At 32.4% G+C, this 24,608-nt stretch overlaps 1 protein-coding gene across 10 annotated transcripts in view; it reads left to right on the plus strand.

The window, feature by feature from the left end:
• The first annotated feature begins 227 nt into the window (after positions 1–227).
• gig (TSC complex subunit tuberin) overlaps positions 228–24,608 on the plus strand; it is an 82,176-nt gene continuing 57,795 nt past the window's right edge. For 4 of the 10 annotated variants that reach the window (XM_076489261.1, XM_076489262.1, XM_076489267.1 and 1 more), the window contains exons 1-9: positions 11,555–11,659; positions 14,715–14,880; positions 16,565–16,651; positions 17,476–17,586; positions 19,278–19,357; positions 20,764–20,828; positions 21,104–21,236; positions 23,138–23,186; positions 23,767–23,892. In XM_076489261.1, the coding sequence (XP_076345376.1) occupies positions 11,595–11,659; positions 14,715–14,880; positions 16,565–16,651; positions 17,476–17,586; positions 19,278–19,357; positions 20,764–20,828; positions 21,104–21,236; positions 23,138–23,186; positions 23,767–23,892 (882 nt within the window). In that variant the 5' untranslated portion in view covers positions 11,555–11,594. Of the gene's footprint in view, positions 366–11,554; positions 11,679–14,714; positions 14,881–16,564; positions 16,652–17,475; positions 17,587–19,277; positions 19,358–20,763; positions 20,829–21,103; positions 21,237–23,137; positions 23,187–23,766; positions 23,893–24,608 lie in introns of those variants that run through there. The other 6 variants (XM_076489270.1, XM_076489271.1, XM_076489265.1 and 3 more) reach the window with 6 other exon arrangements.

Raw genomic sequence — 24,608 nt, forward strand, 5'->3', positions numbered from 1 at the left:
TCCTCGCACTTTTAAGCTGTTGGAGCGTTTTAAGAGTGAACACTAAACTAGATAGTGAGAAGTATGGGGCTACTGAATAGATATCTATCTTGTGGTCATATAATTCAGAGTTAAGAACAGTGTGTCTTGTATCTTTGCTAGAAATACAAAACCTCTTTTATTTTACAAAAACAACTAGAAGTCCTCTACTGGTAAAAACTTACGAAAATCGCGCTGTGTTCGACACGTGTTAATAATGGCCCGCGATATCTCAGACTGAACTACATTGGTACGAAAGAGGTAACAGACACTAGAATACATATCGATGTATAACAGAACGTGTCGAATACAAAGTTATGGCTGATGTCAGAGAAATTATGAAGTAGGTAAGTGAAGTGTAAATATGAGACTGTACATAGAATATGTCTATTTTTAACATACATCTAGAGGGCAGTGCTGAGTTCATCTAAAATGCATGAACAAGAATAAACAGAGGTTGTATAAAGAACCGTTTCCATGGTGATTTTTAATTGTAAAATGATTCATAATCTTATAAAATATATCCTGTTCGGGAAATGAGGAGAAAAACAAAATAATAAATAACTCCACAGATCTTGTAGCTGTAATCATTATTCTTAGATATTACCCACTAAATGTGTTTGAGTCTAACAAAAAGAGAAAGTTCGGCACACCGAGGTTGCTATAGCAACAACACCTGAAACGAATTTTGGGAGAGCTTGTTTAAAAATGTGCACGTGCCATATGGTACGACGTTAATTATAATTTCAGTCGTGGAGGCGATATAATGTGACGGTCAATCCCACTATTCATTGGTAAAAGAAGCCCAAGAGTTGGTGGTGTGTTATGTTATCTACCCTCCATCTAGCCTGTCGCTGCTAATTTAGGGGTGGCTAGCGCAGATAGCCCTCGTGTTGCTTTGCGCAAAATTAAAAAAAACACAAATAAAACTATTTCTAGCTGCTTTTTAAAGTTTTCAATAAGTTATTCACTTATTCAAAAATCCTAAATTATTTGTTTAATAATAACTGGTTTAAAATACAAAAGTTAACTGATATTCCTCGTCATCAATAAACATATATATGTAGATAAACTTAAGCAACGGGAATCCCAAAACGTTCTTCTGGAAGTCGCTGTTATTGTTGCTTTAACGCAAAGCAATACATTGGGCTTTATCAGTGGAAGGAATCGAATCCCAAATCTTAACGTTGCAAGTTTGTAAACTTCCCTCTGACCAACAGATAGGATTATCACTCAAATCACGTAGTTTGGCTGCAAAAAATATTAAAAAGATTTTTAATTATAATATTTATCGCGTTGTCACAGTTACTGTTTTTATTTCTGTTGTTGTTTAGATATTATTGTGTCAGAAATTGTTTCACACATTAAACACGAGGATCAAATTTTCATTTAAGGATTTAAAATACAATTTCTTTTCTTTTTTCAATTAAAGGCGAATTATTTGAATTTACGGAATTTGACGAAAACGTGTTTTTTTTCTTGACGTCATAACTTAAACAAAACTTTTCCAGAACTACCCAACTGACAGTTGTATGAAACTCCTTAAACTGAGACTTTTTAGTCTTAAGAAAAGTTTTAAAATCATGTTTGACTACAGTAAAGTGTGGCTTTATTGCTCTTGTTAGCGCAGAAAAAGGTTCCACATTGGTTTCTAAGTGTCTCATTTATGTTTCGCGATGTGATTTATCAACAAGCAGACATAAATGAATGTGTTCTTTGTGTATACCACAATCATGTAGACAATAAATAAAAAATAGCAAGTCAGTTCGATCATCAGATAGCTCATTCTGAGCACAGCTTTCTAGTTCCGGTAGACACCGTAAACAATCTAGTGTGGCCTTAGCGCATGCGTTTATTGTAAGAAAGTGAATTATTTCTGAATTCATTGGGTTTATTCCTATTCATGTATCACTTTTCTTAGTAAATTAAAAAAATGAAGAAATAACAAAGAGAAATCAGAGCAACGGCGGAGGGTACCATCTACACCCCAGCAATATCCATAACTTTTGGGATCAGCTAGTTTGCTCATATGGTTTAAGATATTTAGATATTTTATGGGAAAACATGCTTCAGAACCAACCAAATATCCCCCCCATCCTTGATAAAATCCTGGATCATCCCATTTGTTCCTATAGTTTCACTCCCTTCCTTGTCTCTGTCCAAACCTAATGGTAACGTACAAGTTTTTCATCACTTTATCTTCTGATCTGGTCTTGCCAGAAGTCTACTCCTTCAAGTAGGGGCCTGGCATGACCAAGCGTATTAAGGCGTGCGATCGCGGGTTCGCATCCCCGTCGCGACAAACATGCTCGCCCTTTCAGCCGTAGGGGTGTTATAAATTTTTGGGCAATCCCACTATTCGTTGGTAAAAGAGTAGCCCAAGAGTTGGCGGTGGGTGGTGATGACTAGCTGCCTTCCCTCTAGTCTTACACTACTAAATTAGGGACGGCTAGCACAGATAGCCCTCGAGTAGCTTTGTGCGAAATTCAAAAACAAACAAACCTTCAAGTAGGTGTCATGTGTGAATGACCGGCCGTAACCTAGTGGTCTGTGTACCGAATTATAGGGCTCACACCCCATTACCACAAGGAATATCATGCTCCACACTCTATATTCACCAAGAAGTGAAGGTCAAGCTCGACTATTCGATTAGAGTAGCCTAACATTTGGCGATGGGTGCTTTTGAGTAGTTGCCTTTTCTCTACTTTAGAATTAGGCCTATGTGCAGCTTCACATGAACATCTGAAACATTTCCTCCAACAGGGCGTCATGTCACACAAATACAAAATTAACGTATAATTAAATATTGCATAAACCCTCTTTCATTTTTCGTTTAGAAATTGCCATAATCCTGCTGATTGCGTGTGTCATAGGTTACCAAGTTGCAGGAGCAGGAACGACGAGGTTATTATTGTTTGGGAACATGCTTAGTATAGTGTGTTCTTGGCAGAGGGAACATACCTGATATACTACATTATGGGTTGAGGGAACATGTCTGATATTCTACGTCTGGGCTGAGGCAACGTGTCTAGTATGCTATGTTATGGAGTGGAGGAACATACTTGATGTACTATGTTATGGGTTGAGGGAACATGCCTAGTATTCTATGTTCTGAGCTGCGTTATGATCCACAAAGTTTATCAGAAAAAGGACATACAGAGTTACACATGCACAGTCTAATACATAGTGTTATCTGTTTCTATTTTGTGTTCTAGAAACGTTTGATTGCACAGTACAATACACAACTTTTACGGTTTGATGCAAATATATATTTAATCGTACATTGTATGTTTTTGTGTACAATACATTAAACAAGTATTTTAACAAAAACATCCTGTTTACTGCATTGTGTAACATACATTGTTTAGCTTTGAGATATAAGGTGTAGAAATAAGACATGGGGTGTTTTTGTTTTTCCTTTAGAAACCAGCTATTACTAAGTTAAGAATTCACATTTCATATTCAAAAAGTAGATGCTTAATAGCTACATATTAATATGGTTGTACTGTTTATATTTGAAATTAAAAAATAAATAAAAGCCTCAGTTTGTTCAAATGAAACGAACAATCCAACTAATTGTCCACGTGATCCATAAGTCTAAAAAGAAACAAAATTCAACAGAAAAATGTGATTGTGGTATTTATTGTATTTTAGAGTACAATCAACACACACCTCTACAGATGTCTGAAACCACCAAACCCCACATCTGATAATCTATAATTACTTCACAAATTAAATCAAACAACACAACCTTGTCTTTCTAAAGATCTTCCCTCCTACAGCAAAGCTTTCTTCATACGGCACAACCTCACCTGCCTTAACACTTCCCTCATACATCACACACACCCTGGTCACGATTTTACCAACATATTTGAAGACATTTTATAAATGCTATAAGACTGAATGTGAATAATAAATAAAGGGCTATAAGACTTATTACGAATTCCAGTCTATCGTGAGCTTATCTTGCCAAATTTCACTTATACTTAATGCTTCCATCCCGCCCCGGTGATTCAACAGTAGGCCCGTATAACTATAAAAATATAGATTTGATACCCGCAGATAACGCATTGCGTAGTTTTGTGATTAATAACAAACAAATCTATGGTTAATGCATATCATTAATGGTTAAATCTTCAGCCCAAATCTTTGAAACTGTTTTCTCGTGTGACCTTTGTCTTAATCTACAACTAATATTCCATGTAGTTTTATGCCTGTGACCTTGTCTATTAATATATAAATAGTTATTAATTTCTCACAATCTATAGTGATTTAGCTTTTACAGATATTATTTTATCTGTGCATATGTTTAAGATATTTTGCCAAAAGATAAACAAGACGTGCGACTTTAAATTTGACTTTATACGATCAAATACATTGCCTTAAATCGATATAGAATTCAGATGCAATATTTATCAGTTGAGTCATTTACGTTATTTTAAAATTCAAATGTTTTTCTGGAGTATTTAACGATTTTAGCTTTTTTTGTTTTTTTAGCTTCATATATTACATGTTATGTGTAAAATAGTTCTTTTTTTGTACTCGTTTAACTTTAGCAATAAAATTCTTTTTATCTATCTATATATATTTATAAAAGACTGCAGTTTCTTTTGCTTGACAGTTTACAATTCTTCAGACGAATTACTCCTTCCCAAAAGAAATGTTTGTTTTTTACATAAATAAAAGTAAAACATCGAATTTTTGATTATTTTTCAAAAATTGAACTATTTTAGATCTTTTCTGGAGTGTTTTAATGAACTATAACAGCAGGTATAAGCTCACTCGCTACATAATGACGTCATTTGTCGACACAAAACAGTGACCAAGTTATAATATCAATACATGTATAAAAGACAAGTGTCTGTCTATCACGTTCGATTTCTCCGTATTTCGTTACACGAGCTTAATTCCACCTTTTCGTCAGTAATTCTTCCTCTTTTTAATTGCCCCTTCCCATTTTGGTAGAATTTAATCGCCAATAGGTGTGACTAGTTCGTAAATTTTGGCACTTTCTCTGCTACCTAAAAGTCTGTGAAGTAAGGAGTTCCTAGGCCTAATACAAGCATAATATTATACGTATAACATCATATCATTATGATGTAAAGGTAGGCAGGATCCGAATAGGAAAACCGGGATAAATTTCTACGATCAAAGACACCGAAATGCATGCGAACCCTATCAACGTTTGTGAAAAACAAATAAAAAATTAGCAAAAATCTATGCTTGGGAATTATTCCGAAATATTCTCAGTTAAAACAGACTAAAGATGACAACTATCTATAGGGAAGATGGCTAGTTTTCTTCAGAAGTAGGGCAGCTTTGTATTCAACAATCATACCTTTTAATATTTCGTCTTAAAGCACCAAACAGCTCTGCCTACTTGTAGTCGATATTCCGAAAATTGAACATAAAAGCAATTGCACATGTAAACCTAACGTACATGCAAATTATCACATTACGTAAATATTATTATTTATACGATGTTATGTTTGAAAAACACGTAAACTACATTTTCAGACATAATTATCATCTGTAACGACACCTTTATATTTATTTATTAGATGTATTGCCAATTTTATACAGGATATCTTTTGATTCCAGTGGGTTCACGTCAATTTTGATGACGTTAGTTATACTTATAAAAGCAGATACTCGATTTAAAACCAAGCCACTTCAGAAACAAAAATTATTACATAAATATTGTTATAATAGGAAACACAGAATAGTATCTTAAAGTTGTCGTGACGTATTGAACAGACATTTAAATTAACAATTCGGTAAACAATTCGAGGCGTACCCTACACAGGAGTGCTGCCACCTGTCCAAATAAAAGAAAAAGTCCACCTACGCCAGACAATAACTATATCACGTAAATTAAATTGTTGAAAAGGTATTTTATATCAAGGACGCATTCGATAATATGATCACGTGAAAAAGTGGTGATTTGTCAATGGAACTTTTTGCGAGTGTATAACAAACAAAAGGAGAGAGGAAGCACATCAGCACTAAATTCTATATAGTATAATATTCATGTACAGGACCCTGAAAAAAAGGAATTAGGATTAGAGTTCATAGCATTTGTCAGTAAACATCCAAAACCGTGAAAGAAGAAGTAATAAGTCTTAGGGAGAACCTGAACCTCCAAAACCGAGAAAAATAACGACCAAATACCAACGCAAAGTTGACTTGAAGTGAAACCGCATGCGTGCGTGAGATGCTTCCAGCGAGAACCACTAACATGCGGGTCATATCGTAGAAATCTAGTAGTTAGCTTAATAAATAAGTGGAAAATATTCATCCAAATATTAGTTTAATATAAAAATTAGGTTCATTAAATAACTTTATAAAAGAAAAAAAATCAGAATAAATAGATAAAGTCTGTACTAAATAAGAGAGACACTTTATTCATGGTCATAAGCATCCTTGATTTATTTTGCAGAAACAACTGAATAAATAACAACCATTGAATAAAAGACAATGAAGAATAAATTGGCACGTACAAATGATTTTTTTTTTCCCATTTCTTCTCTGCACGTTTCGACAAAAGAAAGTACTGTCATTTTACGTTCAAATATAAAATAATGAAAGTTTAATTTGACTTAAAAAGAATAAATTAAACAAAAATAACTAAGAATTGACTTGAAGGATATTGTAATAATAAAAGAATAAAAAATGATTAAGTCTTAGCTTTTATCAAGAACAAGAGTCTTGTTTGTTTGTTTGTTTTTGAATTTCGGGCAAAGCAACTCAAGGGCTAGCTGCGTTAGCCGTCCCTGATCTAGCAGTGTAAAACTAGAGGGAAGGCAGCTGGCTATCCCTACCCACCGCCAACTCTTTGGCTACTCTTTTACCAACGAACAGTGGGATTGACCGTCACATTATAATGCATCTACGGCTGAAAGGGCGAGAATAAGAGTCACAAACAATAACAACAAAAATGTGTAATATCGCACACAACAATTCATACCCTAGTAGTACGTTTGCGTATTTATATCGCTAAAATTGGGGATTTGAAACCCTTGGTGAGTAGAGAATACATAGCCTATTGTGTAACGATATAATTAACTACAAACAAATACAAAAATTAAAGTTGGGCCTGCTTAAATTATCACATTCTGTACGTGAGGACTGGTAGCATTGGTATGACAAAATCTGTTAAGCTATAGTTAAAAAATATTGATGAATTTATATGACAAAAACTGATTTTCATAAATTATCGACATTTTTTCTTAAGCACTCTTTTGTTTTATCTAAAATTTGTAAATTCAGTTACAGTCAAACTTGTTATATTTGTAACAACATTTATGTGGTACTTATCATTCATGAAATAATAATTAACAGTTGACCTGACAATTTATTACCGTGCATAATTATAAGTAACATATATTTAAAAATACAATGTCAATACATATATATATATATAATCAAAGTTTCACTACACGAATTGAAAATTAGAATATCAGTTTTTAATAAAATACTAAATTATATATTTAGAAGAGAAGGTTTAGATTGGATTAATTCATGAAAAATAATTTAATTTTAAACGATTACATCCACCTGATACAAAGTTTCCCTAACGACCAGCTGTTGATCTATACTGCTAATAAAAGTTTTTATAGCATTGTTTGCATTTATATGCAAAAACGGCTCGTTTGGGTTGAGAAAATATTTTACATAGAAGAGCGAACAACGTTTCGACCTTCTTCGGTCATCGTCAGGTTCACAAAGAAAGAGGTAACTGACCGGAAGCTGACCACATGTTTGAAAGGGGTTGTGTAACTGAGTGTCGGAATGTAGAGGGCGGTGTTAGATGTTTGAATATATAATTTTATTAATTTTATTATTTTAATATAGGTATAAAGGCGTTCCTTTATATTGGTTTATTTTGGGTTTAAGTTGTTGTATAAGTAGGCTTCTTTAATTTTGCGTTTGTTTCTTTATTTAGTATTTGAGTGTTTTCTATGGTTATGTTGTGTTTATTTGACTTGCAGTGTTCGAAAACGTGTGAAGGTGACTTTTTATGTTCTTTGAATCAGGTTTCCATTTTTCTACTTGTTTTTCCAATATAGAAGTCGTGGCAGTTATCACATTGTATTTTGTAAATAATGTTGGTGTGGTGTTTTAATTTCAAGTCTAATCTTAATCAACTTAATCATAAAGCCTTAATGGCCAGTTTCGATGTTATATCCCTCTTTACAGAAGTTCCAACCACTGAAGCCTGCAAGATAGCTTTAGAACTCTATATCCGAGACCCTAACCCAACTATAGAAATTCCCAGTAACCAGTTAGCAACCCTCATAGAATTCACCACGATAAAGACAAACTTCATGTTCAACAACCAAAACTATATACAAACAAATGGCTTGAGCATGGGCAACCCAGTATCACCAGTTCCAGCCAATACTTTTATGACACAAGTTGAAACACAAGCAATTAACACAGCATTACATCCACCACTATACTGGTACAGATATCATATATCAAATATCATTTCTGAACCTCAAAATTATAAGAACCGACACAGAATTCAAAACAGAAATCCACCAAAAAATCACCCATACTGGACTATACATTCCTTGGGACTCAGCACATGAAACAAAACAAAAACTCAACATACTAAGAAACCAAATAAACACAGCCATAAAACTATGCTCACCAGATAAAATTAACGATGAATTAGACAAAATGAAACAATACTTCATCAACATCAATAAGTTTCCTCCACAAACCGTAGAAAACATTATACGCACACACCTAGACAGAAAGCAAAATCAACCAACTAAAGTAAATATATCTCACGAATCAAAAAATCACGAAACCATATACTGCTGTATACCGTATATTCCTGACATCAGCAAACAAATAACCAACATTTGGCAAAAAGTAGTAACAAAATATGACATTCCAGTTAATACCAAATTTATTCAAAAACCAGACACGAAACTGTGGTCTATACTATGTAAAAACTACACTGACAAACACCACACCAACATTATTTACAAAATACAATGTGATAACTGCCACGACTTCTATATTGGAGAAACAAGTAGAAAAATGGAAACCAGATTCACAAAACACAAACAATCATCTTCACACATTTTCGAACACTGGATATCAAATAAACACAACATAACCATAGAAAACACTCAAATACTAAATAAAGAAACAAACATAAACAAACGCAAAATTAAAGAAGCCTTACTTATACAACAACTTAAACCCAAAATAAACCAATATAAAGGAACGCCTTTATACCTACATTAAAATAATAAAATAAATAAAATTATATATTCAAACATCTAACACCGCCCTCTACATTCCGACACTCAGTTACACAACCCCTTTCAAACATGTGGTCAGCTTCCGGTCAGTTACCTCTTTCTTTGTGAACCTGACGATGACCGAAGAAGGTTGAAACGTTGTTCGCTCTTCTATGTAAAATATTTTCTCAACCCAAACGAGCCGTTTTTGCATATAAATTCTCAACAAGTGGGTTTCTCGACATCACTGAGTATTGTTTTCAATTTTATTTCTTAAAAATGCCCCCTCACAGTAGCAGGCCGGTGTCTCTTCGGACTTACAACGAAATAAATTGGATTTTGATACCCTTGGTGGGCAGACATAGCCCATTAGGTAGCTTCGTGCTTAACTTCAAACAATTCTCAAAAACAAACAATAGGTTTACCAGCGCCATCTGTTGAGTTTACAAACAACGTTGTTTTTTAAACTTCTTTGAATGGAAGCCAATTACCTGTTGCTTTGTTTGTTTGTTTTTGAAATTCACACGCAGCTACACGTGAGCTATCTGCGCTAGTCGTCCCTAATTAAGCAGTGTAGGACTAGAGGGAAGACAGCTAGTCCTCACCATCCACTGCCAACTCTTGAGCTTCTGTTTTACCAACGAATAGTGGGATTGATCGAAACATTATAACGCCCCCAAGGATAAAAGGGCGAGCATGGTGGTGTGACGGAGATTTGAACCCGCGACCCTCGGATTACGAGTCGAGTGCCTTAACCACCTGGCAACCTTTTGCAGAAACACAAGTTTAGAGGACGACATTTCGAAAGTATTCCACCTTTCATCTACTTTGTCTAGTTGAGTACTTTTTTGATAACTTAACACCTGATAAAACTTGATACTTAAAGATAAATTGAATTAGATCAGAAGATTTCGAAAAGAATAATAAATTTAAAAAATGAAATTGATCTAAACTTTTAACAAAATGATCATTAAAACAAATCACATCCAATAAAATTTTTGTTTTTTATTAGATGATGTATAAAATCGGAAATAATATATGATCAATACGTATAGATTTTCTAGGGGGCAAATCCTCCTTGACCTCTCCCTTAGGTACGCTTCTGCCGGGTGGTTTTTGTTGTTGTTTTTCTAATTTAGCGCAAAACTGCACGCCACCTGTCCCTAATTTTGCAGTGTAAGACTAGAGAGAAAGCAGCTAGTCATCACCATCCACTACCAACTCTTGGGATACTCTTTTGCTAACGAATAGTGGGATTGATAATAACTTTATAACGCTCCACGGCTGAAAGGACAGGCATGTTTGGTGCGACGGGAATTCGAACTCGCGACTCTCGGATTACGAATGGGTCGCCTTAACCAACCTGACCATGCCAGGTGGTAGTTGTGCTCGCTGTCATTAATTTAGCAATGACAAACTAGAGAGAATCACCACCCACCACCAACTCTTTTACTAACGAATAGTGGAAAAGCCATCACATTATATCGCTCATACGACTTGAAAGGTTGAATACGTTTGGTAGGACGGTTATTAAAACCAACGACCCGTAGATTGCGATTAAAGTGCGTAAACCACTTAGCCATGCCATTTGAAATACTGCCAGAACAAAGCTTTAAGTTAATTAACTATAGAGAAAAGTATGTTAGGTTATTACTGAAGAAACATAAAAATACCTAAATATTTTGAAATTATCTATGGAAAACATATCTATGGGTATAATATAGTGAACTGAACTAATCGAATACAGTATTAACGTTAGTTCAGTATATTTTTTGGCCCGGCATGGTCAGGTGGGTTAAGGCGTTCAACTCGTATCTGACGGTCGTGGGTTCGAGTCTCCGTCGGACCAAACATGTTCGCCTCTTCAGCCGTGGGGGCGTTATATGTGACGTTCAATCCCATTATTCGTTGGTAAAAGAGTAACCCAAGAGTTGACGGTGGGTGATGATGACTAGCTGCCTTCCGTCTAGTCTTACACTTCTAAGTTAGCGGAGATAGCCATCGTGGAGCTTTGCGCGAAATTTAGAAAACAAAAACAAACCGTTTTTTAAAACTTCGCAGAGAGGTTAACACGTAAAGCTAAGTCCACATTCAATTTTTTTCCTGAATTTTGTAAATATTTTTCTACTCACTTAAAAATTATTTTTCTTTCTAATATAAGTTAAAGTATCAACGTCAACCATGATGTGCGAAATAAAATTTAATCTAAAGATGTAATTTAATATTTTATATTGGTTTTTAATTAAAATCTATTTTTATTTTCTTTTATAAGAGTCACCTGACATGCTTGTTGCTGTAACAGCCTTTTACAGATAGATGGCAGTTGCGATCTATTCTTGGTGTTTGGGATGGAAAACAGGTTGGGGTTCTGAAATATTCTGGTAAATCAATCCAAAATGCGTAAGCGAATAAGTGGTATTAACAGCTCTAAATTTAATACAATGACATTTTTTTCTTTATTTTAAAGACATTTGTATGCATGTTAAGAAACGTAAGCTCGTGACATTATTGTAAAGGTCAAAGTTTATCTACCACTAGTAGTACCAGTACCAGTGCACTGCTAACTATTACACTATACTATCGTAATTAGGCTTAAACCGAAGTAAAAGTAGCTTGAAGTTAATAGAGTTGTACATTGTCAAGTTAGTATGTATTACTGTTAATCGGTATGCTTAATAGTAATACACAAATTAACAGTAACATTCCCTTGCCAATAACAGGGCTGCCAACTTTTATTTTTACTTTTAGTAATCTATTTGAGTGAGACACATTACCTGGATCAATAAATATTGTAATTTTTAAATTCTTCTGTAACTAGCCAATCATCTATTCACGATGCATGATGGAAAGTTGCTAAAATGGGAATCTTTTTTATGATTGCATGAGAATAGTCCTAGATGCACGAATTTTGGTAATTCTGCAGTGGTAATAGCAGTGACTGTTATTTTAACTTGAGTAAAGACAAATTAGTGCAATCATAATAAGTATTTTACAAACTTTTTCTTGGCCATAATCTTATAATTGATGAAATTGCACTGAGTGTTTAGAATTAAATATAGCCTTGCTTCAGAACAAGTTGCACACAAACTTTGTTCACCTTTAAGTAAAACTTTTTTAGATACAGTGATCTTTATGGCAGGAGGCCTGTCTGTCTCTTGTCCTTCGTATATTTTTAGAAAATTTGAGGGTTTTACTGTTGTGTAATATTTTTGATGTGAGAAGAACTAGACTCACCTAAAATTGTTATTTTAAATATTAAAAACAAAGTGTGGAAAACATGGCCAGGTGATATTTACAGAGATCCTGCAGTTTCAGCACTGAAATACAGTGAGAGCTCTCACTGAATAGTAAATCCTAGCATGACTTCACTTTCAAGTCTAAACATGCTTATATGAATTTTAATTGGCAGATTATGTTACAGTTTACTGTATAGATGTTAGATTCATGTTAAAGTTTACTGTAAAGATGTTAGGTTGGTGATATAGTATATATATATATATATGTCAGGTTGGTTATAGTGTGTGTATAGAAAAATTATATGATAGGTTGGTTGTGTATGTGTGTATATGTATAATACATATACACACACACACACATGCACACTTGAGGCTGACTGTATAATTTATATATACACACACATTAGTTTGGTTGTACAGGATATATACATACACATACGTTAGGTTGGTTATAAACTTCCTATTCATCTGGAATCTGACAGGAGAAATTGAATAAATAAAAACAGGTGTAGATAATTCTTTTCTTATAATGCCAAATGTTTTTACTCGCTTGTGATACTATTAAGATTTGTAAATTTATATTTAGCATAAACTGTGTTCTGTACTGATCACAAAAGAACTTGAGTAATATAATGACAGGACAGGGCCTTAGGTAAATTGAGTATACTTAAGGCCTTAATGACAGTTGTGAGTATGTTTTAGCTATTTTATAAAGGGAAGTTTAGTTGTTAAATATTTCTAAAATTGTTATCTAAAGTTAGCTACAATTATAATATAGTTTAGAGCAATAGTTTTGGTTGTGAGAAGTTGGCTTACTGGTAAGTTGTTGGCTATGATTAGCCATCTTCTGAAAACAATATAAATATATCAACAAGCTCTTTGTAAGCATTTGGCAGTTTGGCCAATATTAATGATATAAAACTTTTATTGTTGTATTGTTATATGTTGTTAGAGAATTGAAGTAAATTATCCAATTTTTATTTGGAAAACTGAATATTAAAAGAAAAGCATGTTTACCTTTAAAGTTGCTATGTTAGTCTTATATTTGTGTTTAAAAGGTAAGTAACATATTACTTATTTTTGCTTGCAGTTACAAAATAAAAACTAGAATGAACAAATTTTTTAATGCAGTAGACATAAAATGCAACTTTAGGAAGCTATGATTGTTAAGCCAGACAGTTCTGTTTGAACTTGAGTTACTGATGAAGTCTTCACTGACCCACGTTATTTCTTTTAAACACTATAAATACTAAATTACACATGAGTGTATGAGTGCTGATTACAGTATTTCTAATAACATAAATTACAGAAATTCTTTAAATATTGTGTTCTGCTGAGGTTGTCTGTTTATTTCACATGAGAATAAACAAAAAGACTTGGTGATTTTGCAGAATTTGGTTGGTTAGTTTTCTCACTGAGTATTGTAACAGGCAAAATGTAGAATTATATAATATAATGCAAAATGAATGGTATACAAACAAGTTAGTTGTGTAAGTTACATGTTGAATCAACCAATTATATATATCTGTCACATTTTGAGTCAACCAATCAATTGCCACTTATACTTTGAATCAACCAATTATATGTACCTGTCACATTTTGAGTTAACCAGTCAATTACCACTCATACTTTGAATCAATCACCTGTCACATTTTGAGTCAATCAATCAATTGCCACTGGTACTTTGAATCAACCAATTATATGTACCTGTCACATTTTGAGTCAACCAATTAATGATTAGTCATACTTTTTCATCAATGAATTAGTTACCACTCATGAATTGAGTAAATTAATTAAATACCAGCCACATTCTGCATAAACCAATCAAATATAGTGTATGTGTGTGTGTATATACCAAACTGACTTATTTACACAATTTCAATTTTTTTTTAATTTGCAACATAGAATCGTTACATGAGGATTAATAGCAGATAACGTTTGTGGAACAGGAAGAAATTTTCACTGCCTAAAGGAAACTACATGTGTTGATCTTCTTTTGAAACAGAAAAGTTAAATACAAAGTGTGAAAAAAAATTAGCAACTCAGACTTTCTGTGTGTGTATATATGTACATATTGTTTTCTGGGGTATTATGTGAGATCACTTGGGAAAATGAGATTTTATATGTAACTGACTTTCCACATGACATATTCATAAGTTCTGTTCTACATATGTTTCCTAATATATTTTTGTTGCTTCAGTGTTTATTTCCATACAGAGTTTCAGTCAAGGATGTCCAAGGATAAGAAGACACTACCTGAAAAGTTCAAAGATTTTTTTGGATTTTCGAAGCAAACTGCAGCAACCCAGGTGACGTATGAGAAGCCAAAACCTGAAGACTACATAGTAACGTGCGAAAATATTAAGGTATGTTTATTTATTTACTTGTGATTTTTTTTTTCCTCACCATAAAATGAATTTTGATGAAGCCCAATCAATTTGATTTGATACTTCTGCTACCACAGACTTGTTACATGAAAGTCATGGCTCATCAGTTTTGTTTGGAAGGATAAAACAATTAAAGTAGGCCTAGTTTAGTGATGGTAGAATGTAAGAAATTTGGTTTTGACTTGCAGTTCTTTACTTACCACTGATAGCATTAAATACTTTGTGTTTCTACAATCTGAAATGATGTCACAATTAATTATCCATTAGTATTCAGTGGGCAAATTGTTTATTCATCTTCTCATCAAAGTATGAATTTCAGCAAAGGATTGAGGGGTAGGTCATGCTTCATTAAGTTACCATTCATACTTTGAATCAGCCAATCAGTGAAGGATTTTGTTACTCCCACTACAACAGACTATTTTCTCCAAATTCAGGGCTCATCAGTTCTTAAGAGACAAATAACACAGGTGTCATATAGCAGTGGAATGTTTGTATATCAGAATGTATGTATAGAAAGTTATTGCATGTGATGTTATGTCTGGCTAAACTATATTTTATTATAGGATAACTTAATTTGGGGCTGTTTAAAAGGGTCAATTTATGTTTTCTAATGAATACATGTAGTTGAAAATATGTCCTTCAGGCAAATTCTGAGTGTAAGTTTGTTTTAAACTAACCTAAAACTAAAGTTATCCATTACTAAATAGCCTCTGTATACCTTTGCCACCAGATGACCCAAAACATAACTCTTTACTGTTACTGAAAGTTACACTTTGCTTTCTAAAAAACCATATTCTAATTGTTATTATAGTATGCAATTGTTATTTCAAAGTAATATTTTTCTCAAAAACATTTCAGACACATCATCTGTTATTTTATTTGTTTGACCAGAAAACATGGGTTTTATTCAGGTTTCCTACAGTTAAAGATACAGGAAGTTGTGAATATTGTCATTATTTTTTAGTTACGAAATGATGAAAATATTGGGTTGAGGAATAATTTGCGAGCGTTTTTTCTAGTTAACAAAATATATTCATAAATGAAATGCTTTCGCAAAATATTTCATGTCATTTGGTAGATAATTTTTTGCTCTAATAGATGGTGGGTTTGATTTTCATATGTCTAATTTTTGCTTTCATTTTCAGCTCATTAAATGGAATGTCAAGTGGACAAAATCGAGCATTTTCGATACCATCTGCTTTTTGCATTTAATTTCTTGCAATTTTGTTTCAAACAATGCATACTATATACCTAGGTATTACATGAAATAAAGTATCATAATAAATGTTTTGGGTGTAATGTGTTCATGCATTGAAGTATTGTATAGTCTTGCATGTAATGCTTGAATGAAATTATTTAAAAACGCTCACAAATTATTCCTCAACCTAATATATTAAAGAAACCTTATAACAATATATATAAAATTTATAAAGACTGGAAAGTGCATCCACTCATCTTCCCATTCCAAGCAAAATAGATGATAACTGAGAGTAGATAGGTGTGAATTTACATGTTTGTCCAACAGTAATGTTCATGGTAAGTAAGCAAATAATGTGAGTTCTGCAACTTTTCTTTAAAGATTATCCTTTTCATTTTCCTGGTAACTTAGAAATTTCTGTTTCTAGTTTTGATGCAGTGTTTTAAACAATTCCCATTTTTCTAGGATATCAGCAGTGAGTGTCCCATTGGTCACAGACTGAAATACATCAAGGAACTGTGTGAAATTGTACGCTCGAAACGACTCAAACAGGTAATGTGTAGAGTTACACATTGAAATGTATCATATTTCTTCGTGTATGTGATGGATAGCTTCAGAGTTTGGAATGTCAGTCTTAGAAAAGTGTGATTAATTAGTAGTAAACAGAATTTTGTAGAAAGTTGTGACTGTTAAAATTCTGGTGCTTATAAACCAAAAGTAATGTTACATCAGAGCCTTTTAAAGTTCAGGTTGTACATATGTGTGATTTTTAGTGACATATCTGTATGTCTAAAGTATTGCCAATACATCAAATTCTATTTACTGTAGCAGTACAGAAATGCAAGAGGGACTATGACTGTGACTTAGTAATTATCTGTTTAATATTTATCATCAACCCCTGAATGAACTAAAATCAGTTTTATGAATAAATAAAATGAAATGTTTTGTTTTTGTATTATTATCATTACTAGCCAATTACCCATAGCACCAGTGCATTAGATCTACGGGTGATGTATTCATGACATCATGTCTACCCTTTGAGAATGGATAAAAATAAAGTTCTCCATGATAGGAAATGGAGGCAAAATGGGAAAATCGTGACCCCTATCCAAATCTACATCCACAGAGAATAAAAATTTTGCAAAGTTGGGGGTTGCACATCCTGTTATAAAAACGTTTTTCCAATATCATATAAGCAATAGCTCTATTATAGTATGATGTATAAAATGCTGTGTATTGAAGGTTTTGGAATGTCTGAAATGAGTGAGAAAAATTAGCTTGGTTTTCCACCACTGCCAGTTAAAAGATTTTTACATGTGTACTTAAAATGTGGGTCCAATAATCTATGCTACTTAGAATAGCTTAATATTTTCTAGAATGCTGTTGAAGCTGTTGTAGCCAAAACGGAGGATCTCCTAAACCCATCTGTATCAGTTGAAGCACGTCAACTAGTTCTTCATTTCTACTCCTGCCTTGTTCAAGGACAGGTATTCCTGTAGCTAACTGTTGATTACCAGAATTAATGTTTGTGTTGTTATAATTATTGATTAAAATTTATCCTTAATTTTGTCTTAATTTTTTCCTTTTATTACCTTTTTTATACTATTTGTTATGAAAATGAAATACTAAAGTTCAGTAATTTTGTTTTCTGTGTTGTAACCTATAAAATATACAATTCTTCTCATGATTCTTGGCATGCACATGTTTTACTGATGTTATGACAGTACAAATTGCATTGTTAAGCATCTGTTATGTGATGTTACTTTAGTGTCTACTGACTGATTGACAGACAACACATTGCTATGTAGTTGTACAAGTGTATAAAAATGAGTTTCTAATATTAGATATTGTGAATATTCATGCGTTTCTTTTAGGTAAGAAATATTTAATGCACGATATGAGAGGAAAATTAAATTATAGCCATACATCAAGAAAGTTGTGGCATTCACAAGATGTTTTAAAATTCTTGTGATGGAAAAACAAACTAATTTAAGAAACTTTTATATAAGTGAAATGTTTTGCATTTCAAGCTGACATTTTTCTAAGCAAACATTAAGTTTCATTAGTCAGAATCAGACCATCTATTCTGGGGTACAGGAAAACAAGTATTTGTTTACATTGTTAGTTTAAAATTACTTGTTTTTATATTTCCTAAAAAATAATTCAACAACCTGAAACATCATATGGAATGTTTATTCGGAGGCATGACAGAAGTCCATAAAGAGGAGTGCAAGCTCAGGTGAGAACAATTCACAAGGGGGGGGGTTAGTCATACTTTTGGACAAAGAAAAAAGGATTGAATTTAAAACCTGTGTGAACATAGGTGTACCCCTGAGGAAGTTTTTAAATTTTCACTAAAAATGGTGTATGTTAATAATTGTTTAACATCTTTGTTTCATACATATATCAGTGCAGTTGCACCCCTCTCAGTAAGTGGAGGGTATTAACTCCCATATACAAGGGAAATAGTACTCAGAATGTGTGTAGGATTCAAAACTTAAAATGATGTTTTTTTATGGAACTAATAATTTTTTGTGTCAGAGTAAATTGACTTCTCAGTCAGGAGTTTTATGCTCCAAAAACATTGTTTTTGGACAAATGTGCAAGTTCACCATGAACAGTGTAAGCAGTAACAAACTTAGAAAAAAAGATAGGTATCTGTAAATAAATTAACTAGAAAGTGATAGCTCAAATCTTCTGTGACATTTTAATGTTTTCTTTTGATTTTACTGCCTGATGTTAAGTCATTTTCAAGTTAATACTTAGTTGAATGGGGCAATGCACCTAATATTTCATAGTTGTATTTATAGCAGTACTATTCCACTGGTGTTGAACCTCAAAATAATAGTAAAATAGGTCATGTGTAAAACGTTTGCTTTTTGTGTAGCATTTAATTTCAAGAAGTATCTTACTAATGCCCTAAAGTGGAAATTTAAATTTATGAATCAAAGAAACTTAACATATAAAGCTGTCTTAAAACATGTACAACTGAAATGTTTCAACTAATGTTTATACAACACTTTTGTTTGATTTTTAAGAAAAGAATGCATTCTACGTTGTGCACTTCTCTGCTCGAAATGTTTCTTTTTCTTTTTTTTGGAGAGGAAGAGGGTGATAAACAGAAATTCTTTGTATATGCTATCTAATCATTAAATGTATTTTTAATTCTTTTTACAAGCATGAGAAAATGACAACTATGAGAGGATACTTCTTTAAGAAGATTAAGAACCACCAGAAAAAAGAAGACATAACACAGAGGCATGTGAAATTTCTTATCTTCAACTTTTCCCTTTAACACGGGCTGCCATTTTTGGCATCTGTTGCCATCCTCCAGTCATCTCTCTTCCCTGCCAACTCTCTGCATTTTCTTTCTCATTCATGTATTCTTTACTGGCTTTCCTCTGTCTTGTCCTGGCAGCTCAAATTTAATGTTTGTTTTTCTAAAGTTTTTATGCTTGTGTTAAGAAAACTGAAAACAATCCTCATTCTTTCTGCCCATGGTGGATGTTTTTTTCTCAAAATACTGATAGATGAAACTCATTGCACTTAATTGATCACAAAGTTAATATTCTAAGAAAAAATTTGATTGGATGTTATAAAAATGGTGGACATTGGCCTTTTTTTTTCTCTATCTTTCATTGTATTTGAAGCCTATTTTAAAATTGTTACTTCAGGTTTTTTTTGTCTTCTCAACTTGGTATTTCTACAATTTGTGTTCTGCGTGATGTTAGTTACATTAAACTGTTAAATTAAAGTCAGAATATTTGTTAAACTATCAAATTAAGGTTAGAATGTTTACTTTTGTGATATATTTTTGTATGTCTTGCTTGATTTACAGTTTGCAAATTTAAGACTAGTCTGAGTAAGGATACTCCTAAATAGTGGTTCCATTTTTTGTAATCAGTTTCTTTGGTTTATTACCTAAAAACTTCATGTTAGAAACAGTAATTTTATATTACTCCCTCTGTCTCTGTAAAATTAAAGCTGATCTTTTGTTGTTAGTTTCATTTTAATAAAACAACACTTGTAATATTGTTTGGACTTTAATATATAGCAAACTAGATTTAGTGTAAGAAATAGAAAGTAACAAAAATAAATGTTTAGCCTGTTACATCTTTCAGAAATTATTGGGGTGAAATAAACTTTGAAGTCATATTGCCAAGAAGTTTATGTTGTTAGCATTTGTAAATTTGTTTCTGGGAGGTGCTGGTGTGCAGTGCTGTTTCATATACACAATTTTCAAAATAAAATAACTTAAAAAATCTGTTTAAAAATTAAAGTATTAATTCAGTGGAAAATTGTGGAACTTTGGAATTAAACTTGGCATTTTGGAATGATTAGGGTGAATGGTTGCTGAGCATATGGATTATTACAAGCTTAACAAAAGGCACATCTGCTTAAATTTATAACTAACAAAGGTTTACCTTTATGAAGTTACTTTTTTTAATACAAAATTGAGAAAACTTGGGTTGAAAAACTCAACTTTAAAAGTATAGTCAAGTTTATCTGCGTGAGAAACCCATTTTTATTCATGTTATATGTAAGCACCTTTCCTAGTTTCAAGAACTTTGTTTTATTGAGCATTTTTGTGTAACTGTTTAAAACTTTGAATTTTTCGTATATATACTTTGATTATTTATGGGAAGATAATTGTCTATCTTTAGGCTGGAACTTTTCCGAGCCCTCACTGAGAGTGGAAAAGTTATAGTGTATTTTGAAGAAGAAACAGGTAAGTTAAAAGCTATATATTAAATACTTTGGTTAGCTGGGAATGAAAGTATAATATATACCTACCTTATCCAATGTTCTTTGAATAATGTAATTATTTTACAACAAACATTGTTTTGAAAATCTATTGACATTTTTTTTAAGCCATCACAGTTTGATAATTTTAAATAAATGTTTTTTTCATAATTAATCAAGTGATTTAATATTTACTAATACTTTAGGTAAACAGTTCAGCAGTGGAATAATAATAATTGGTACTTAATTAACTTTTAATAGGACCTTTTCTTTTGGAGTGGATGCCAGATGTTATTAGTGCTGGAAAATCTACGGAGTTTTTACCCATGTTGGTCAATGTTATTAAGTTTAATGCAGCTTACTTAGATCAAGATATCATCTCGGGTCTTGTTCAGTAAGTTGTCTGACACTTTTATTGCTTGGGTTTTGTAAAGAAAAACAAATAAACTAAGTGTGACATTCTTATTAAAAAAAATTTTTTTGGGGGTTACTGAATATTTCACAAACTAATAACTTATGATGTGTAAAGAGCATAAATAATGTAGTCTTTAAATATAAAAGTGCTTTTGTTGATTCCAGCTTTGGTGTATTTTAAACAAACTGAAAATATATGCATTTATTCATTTAAATATCTGTTTGTTTATCAAGAATATGAAAAGTAGTGGAAAAGAGAATTGTTTGGTTTCTTCTTAGGCACGTTTAATAAATTATATATCTTCATACCAACTTCTCTTTTTGTGTGTGTCAAGAGATTTTACTGACTTATGTTCAAAGTTTAATTCAAGCACTTTATTTTCATGGTGTATAGATAAATTTGTTATCAAAATTTACATAATTTCTAGTTTAATAGTATACAAGTTTTAATTTACTAATTTTTGAAGCAATATTAGAAAATAAATTTCTCCTAGTATGAGAATTGTGATATTTACTTTGTACATATTCATACATCTGTAATTTAACTATGACTCCTTCTATCAGTACAAAATTTAATGTAAATTACTCTTTATGATATCATCATTGTTTGGACCAACCATAATTTTTATATCCTTCAGTCCTGTTTGGTTATAGAACTATAACCTAGAAAAGCAGATCACTCTTGACATGTCCATCTTTTGCATTCCTTCTTTCACAAATTGCTAATAGATTTCTCTGATGTTCTGTTCTTTATTATTTATATTTAATAGAAAGCCAGTGTTTTATTCTGTCAAATTGCATGTTATATTACATTGTTTTCTGTGCGTAAAATTGTTTTATTCATTTCCAGTTGAAACTTCATTTCTCCCAGAAAACATTGACAAGCTCAGCTGAAATTTAACTATTCTTATTGCACACTTATAAAACCAGAAAACTTGTGATAGTGAAGGATTTTTTTGCTTTTATATGCTCTTTTCTCTATTGTGGTGCATTATTTATTGCAGTAGTACTATCAGTATTTTTAGATAAAAGTAGGGTTTTGTTGACATCTAAAAAAGAAGGCTCAGGTCAGTACCATATTTCATTTGAATTTCCTATGTATTCTTTATTTATTATTATAAAAATAACTAAAATTTAAAGATTAGAAACTTTTCAGGTTGGGTAAGATAAACAATAATAATTCTTCATGAGGTATGTTTACAATCAAGTTACAAGTAGCCAATGAATTAGGTAATTCAATGGTGTATCATAAGTTACCCTGCTTGCTGAGTGATTTACAACTTGTGTGGTGGGGATATTAGTTAGACATGGCTCATAGGACAATAAAACAACAGAGTTGTAAGTATTTTTTTTAATCCATAACAAACTCAATGCCTACTGTATGCTTGTGAAAGTTTGTGAACATACACAAAACACATTAGAAGTTATAGTATGTTAAACTATAAAGGTCAGTTTGGGGTTACAAACTCAGATGATGTGGCCAAGCCTGTAGTGAGAGTAGTGAAGCAAAAGATTTATTTTTGTCTTATTTGCAATTCATAGGCTTGAAATTTTTTGACTTATGCTTATCTGTACCATAAATTTAACCAACAGAATAAGAAAACCACCAGAAAGGATATGTTGATGATAGGCTGTCAACTGATGATACATGTTTTGGAAATAGTCATAAATCCACCCTTTAGAAAAGTGTTAGGTGTTTTGAGGTGTGTACAAGGCACCAAAACTTGATTTAAAATAGTGAATATCAGAAAGAAGACAAAATAGGTTGCTGGAACTATGAAAAATTGTTATTTGAAATTTTCATAATGCTTTGTTATGTATCTGTATTTTGTTGTTTTCTGAAAAGATTTAATTTGTGTTGAAGTCTTTCTTGTCTTTCAGGCATTCTTGCACTTTGTGCTGTCGGACCAATTCTGAAGAAGTAGTACAGGTTAGCGAGTGAAATTTTCATTAGTATATTTTTACAAGTCAAATAAATGGTAAAGTTTTACAGAATGTCAGTTTCTATAACAAAAAGAACTTTAATTTCTTTGTGATAAATCATGAGAGTCAGTGTATTTGAAAACTGGTTTTTCTTACTTGTCATTAAATGTCTGAATGAAATAAACCTCTTGAAGTGATGGGTGTGAATATTTGTGGAAGATAATTTGTCATTTAGCCATAGTCTAATATTTCTTTAAGAGTTGGCTACGAGATTTGTTTGTTGTTGTGTTTTTAAATTTTGGTGGAAAGGTTTGTTTCTATTGGTACATTCTTCTTTATTAAACTGTCAGTAACATAAAGCTAGGCTGAAACTGAAAACTGATCATATTTGAAGCAGTGGGCTTGATTCATGTGTATGTTATGTTTTATATCCTTTATCTCCATATGGTATATGTTTAATGTGAATATTTTCATTGTCTGTTATATTCAATACACCATAAGGTTACTCACTCAGTAATATGTATGATAATATTTTCAGTCTGAAAAGTTTTACAAAAATATTTAAAGTTTCCTTTGTGTGTTACCAGCTCTGTTTAGACGTACTGGATGCCGTGATCTGTTACAGCTACTTGCCGTCTAACACACTCCCTCACTTTGTAACAACACTTTGTTGTATTGTCAATGTAGAAAAGTTCAGCCAGACATCTTGGAAGGTGAGTATTCTATTATGAAATCTAATTTGTAGAGTATATAAATGCTCTTTAATAGAAGAAAATGGGGTGTAAGTATTGAGAATTTCATGTAGGGTACACAAGTCTGCGAAGGTAGTTTTCGCCAGCACTGAACCTGTACAGAACAATAGATTTTTGGACTTGTGTATTTTGCTTCATTTTGAACTTGAGTCATATTTTTAATAGACACTAATGCCTGTACAGTGACTTCCATAAGTCTACTACAACTAAAGATTATTGCTCATGTTGGTGAAGTAGGAAGGAAAGGTTTATTTCTAAATACTCAGAAAATTTAGGTACTGCTAAGATGTTTTACTCTGAACAAGGATCCACCATCAACATTTTGTTTCTCTTGATAAAGCGTTTATTCATTAGAACAGCCTAATACTCTGGCTAGTTGAACCCACCAATTTGTAAATATTCTAGCCATTTGAACCCACCAACTTTTAAGTATTTTGTAAGCACAAAAAATAATTGAAAGTGACTGTTTCAGTTAAAGGGAATAAAATAACTTTTTTAAATAAATTATTTCAGTAAATAGAAACTTTTTGAAGCTCTAATCACCTTACTCATGTTGCTGACATTTCAAGCAATAATCAAGTGTTAAAACTTCCTTGTTACAGGACTCCTCGGTGTGGATTCCTGTACGTGGTGAGGGGACCTCCCAGGGAAGGTCCTGTTCTTTCTGGTTACTTCCT

Source organism: Tachypleus tridentatus, chromosome 2 (assembly GCF_004210375.1).
Source record: "Tachypleus tridentatus isolate NWPU-2018 chromosome 2, ASM421037v1, whole genome shotgun sequence".
Classification (NCBI taxonomy): domain Eukaryota; kingdom Metazoa; phylum Arthropoda; class Merostomata; order Xiphosura; family Limulidae; genus Tachypleus; species Tachypleus tridentatus.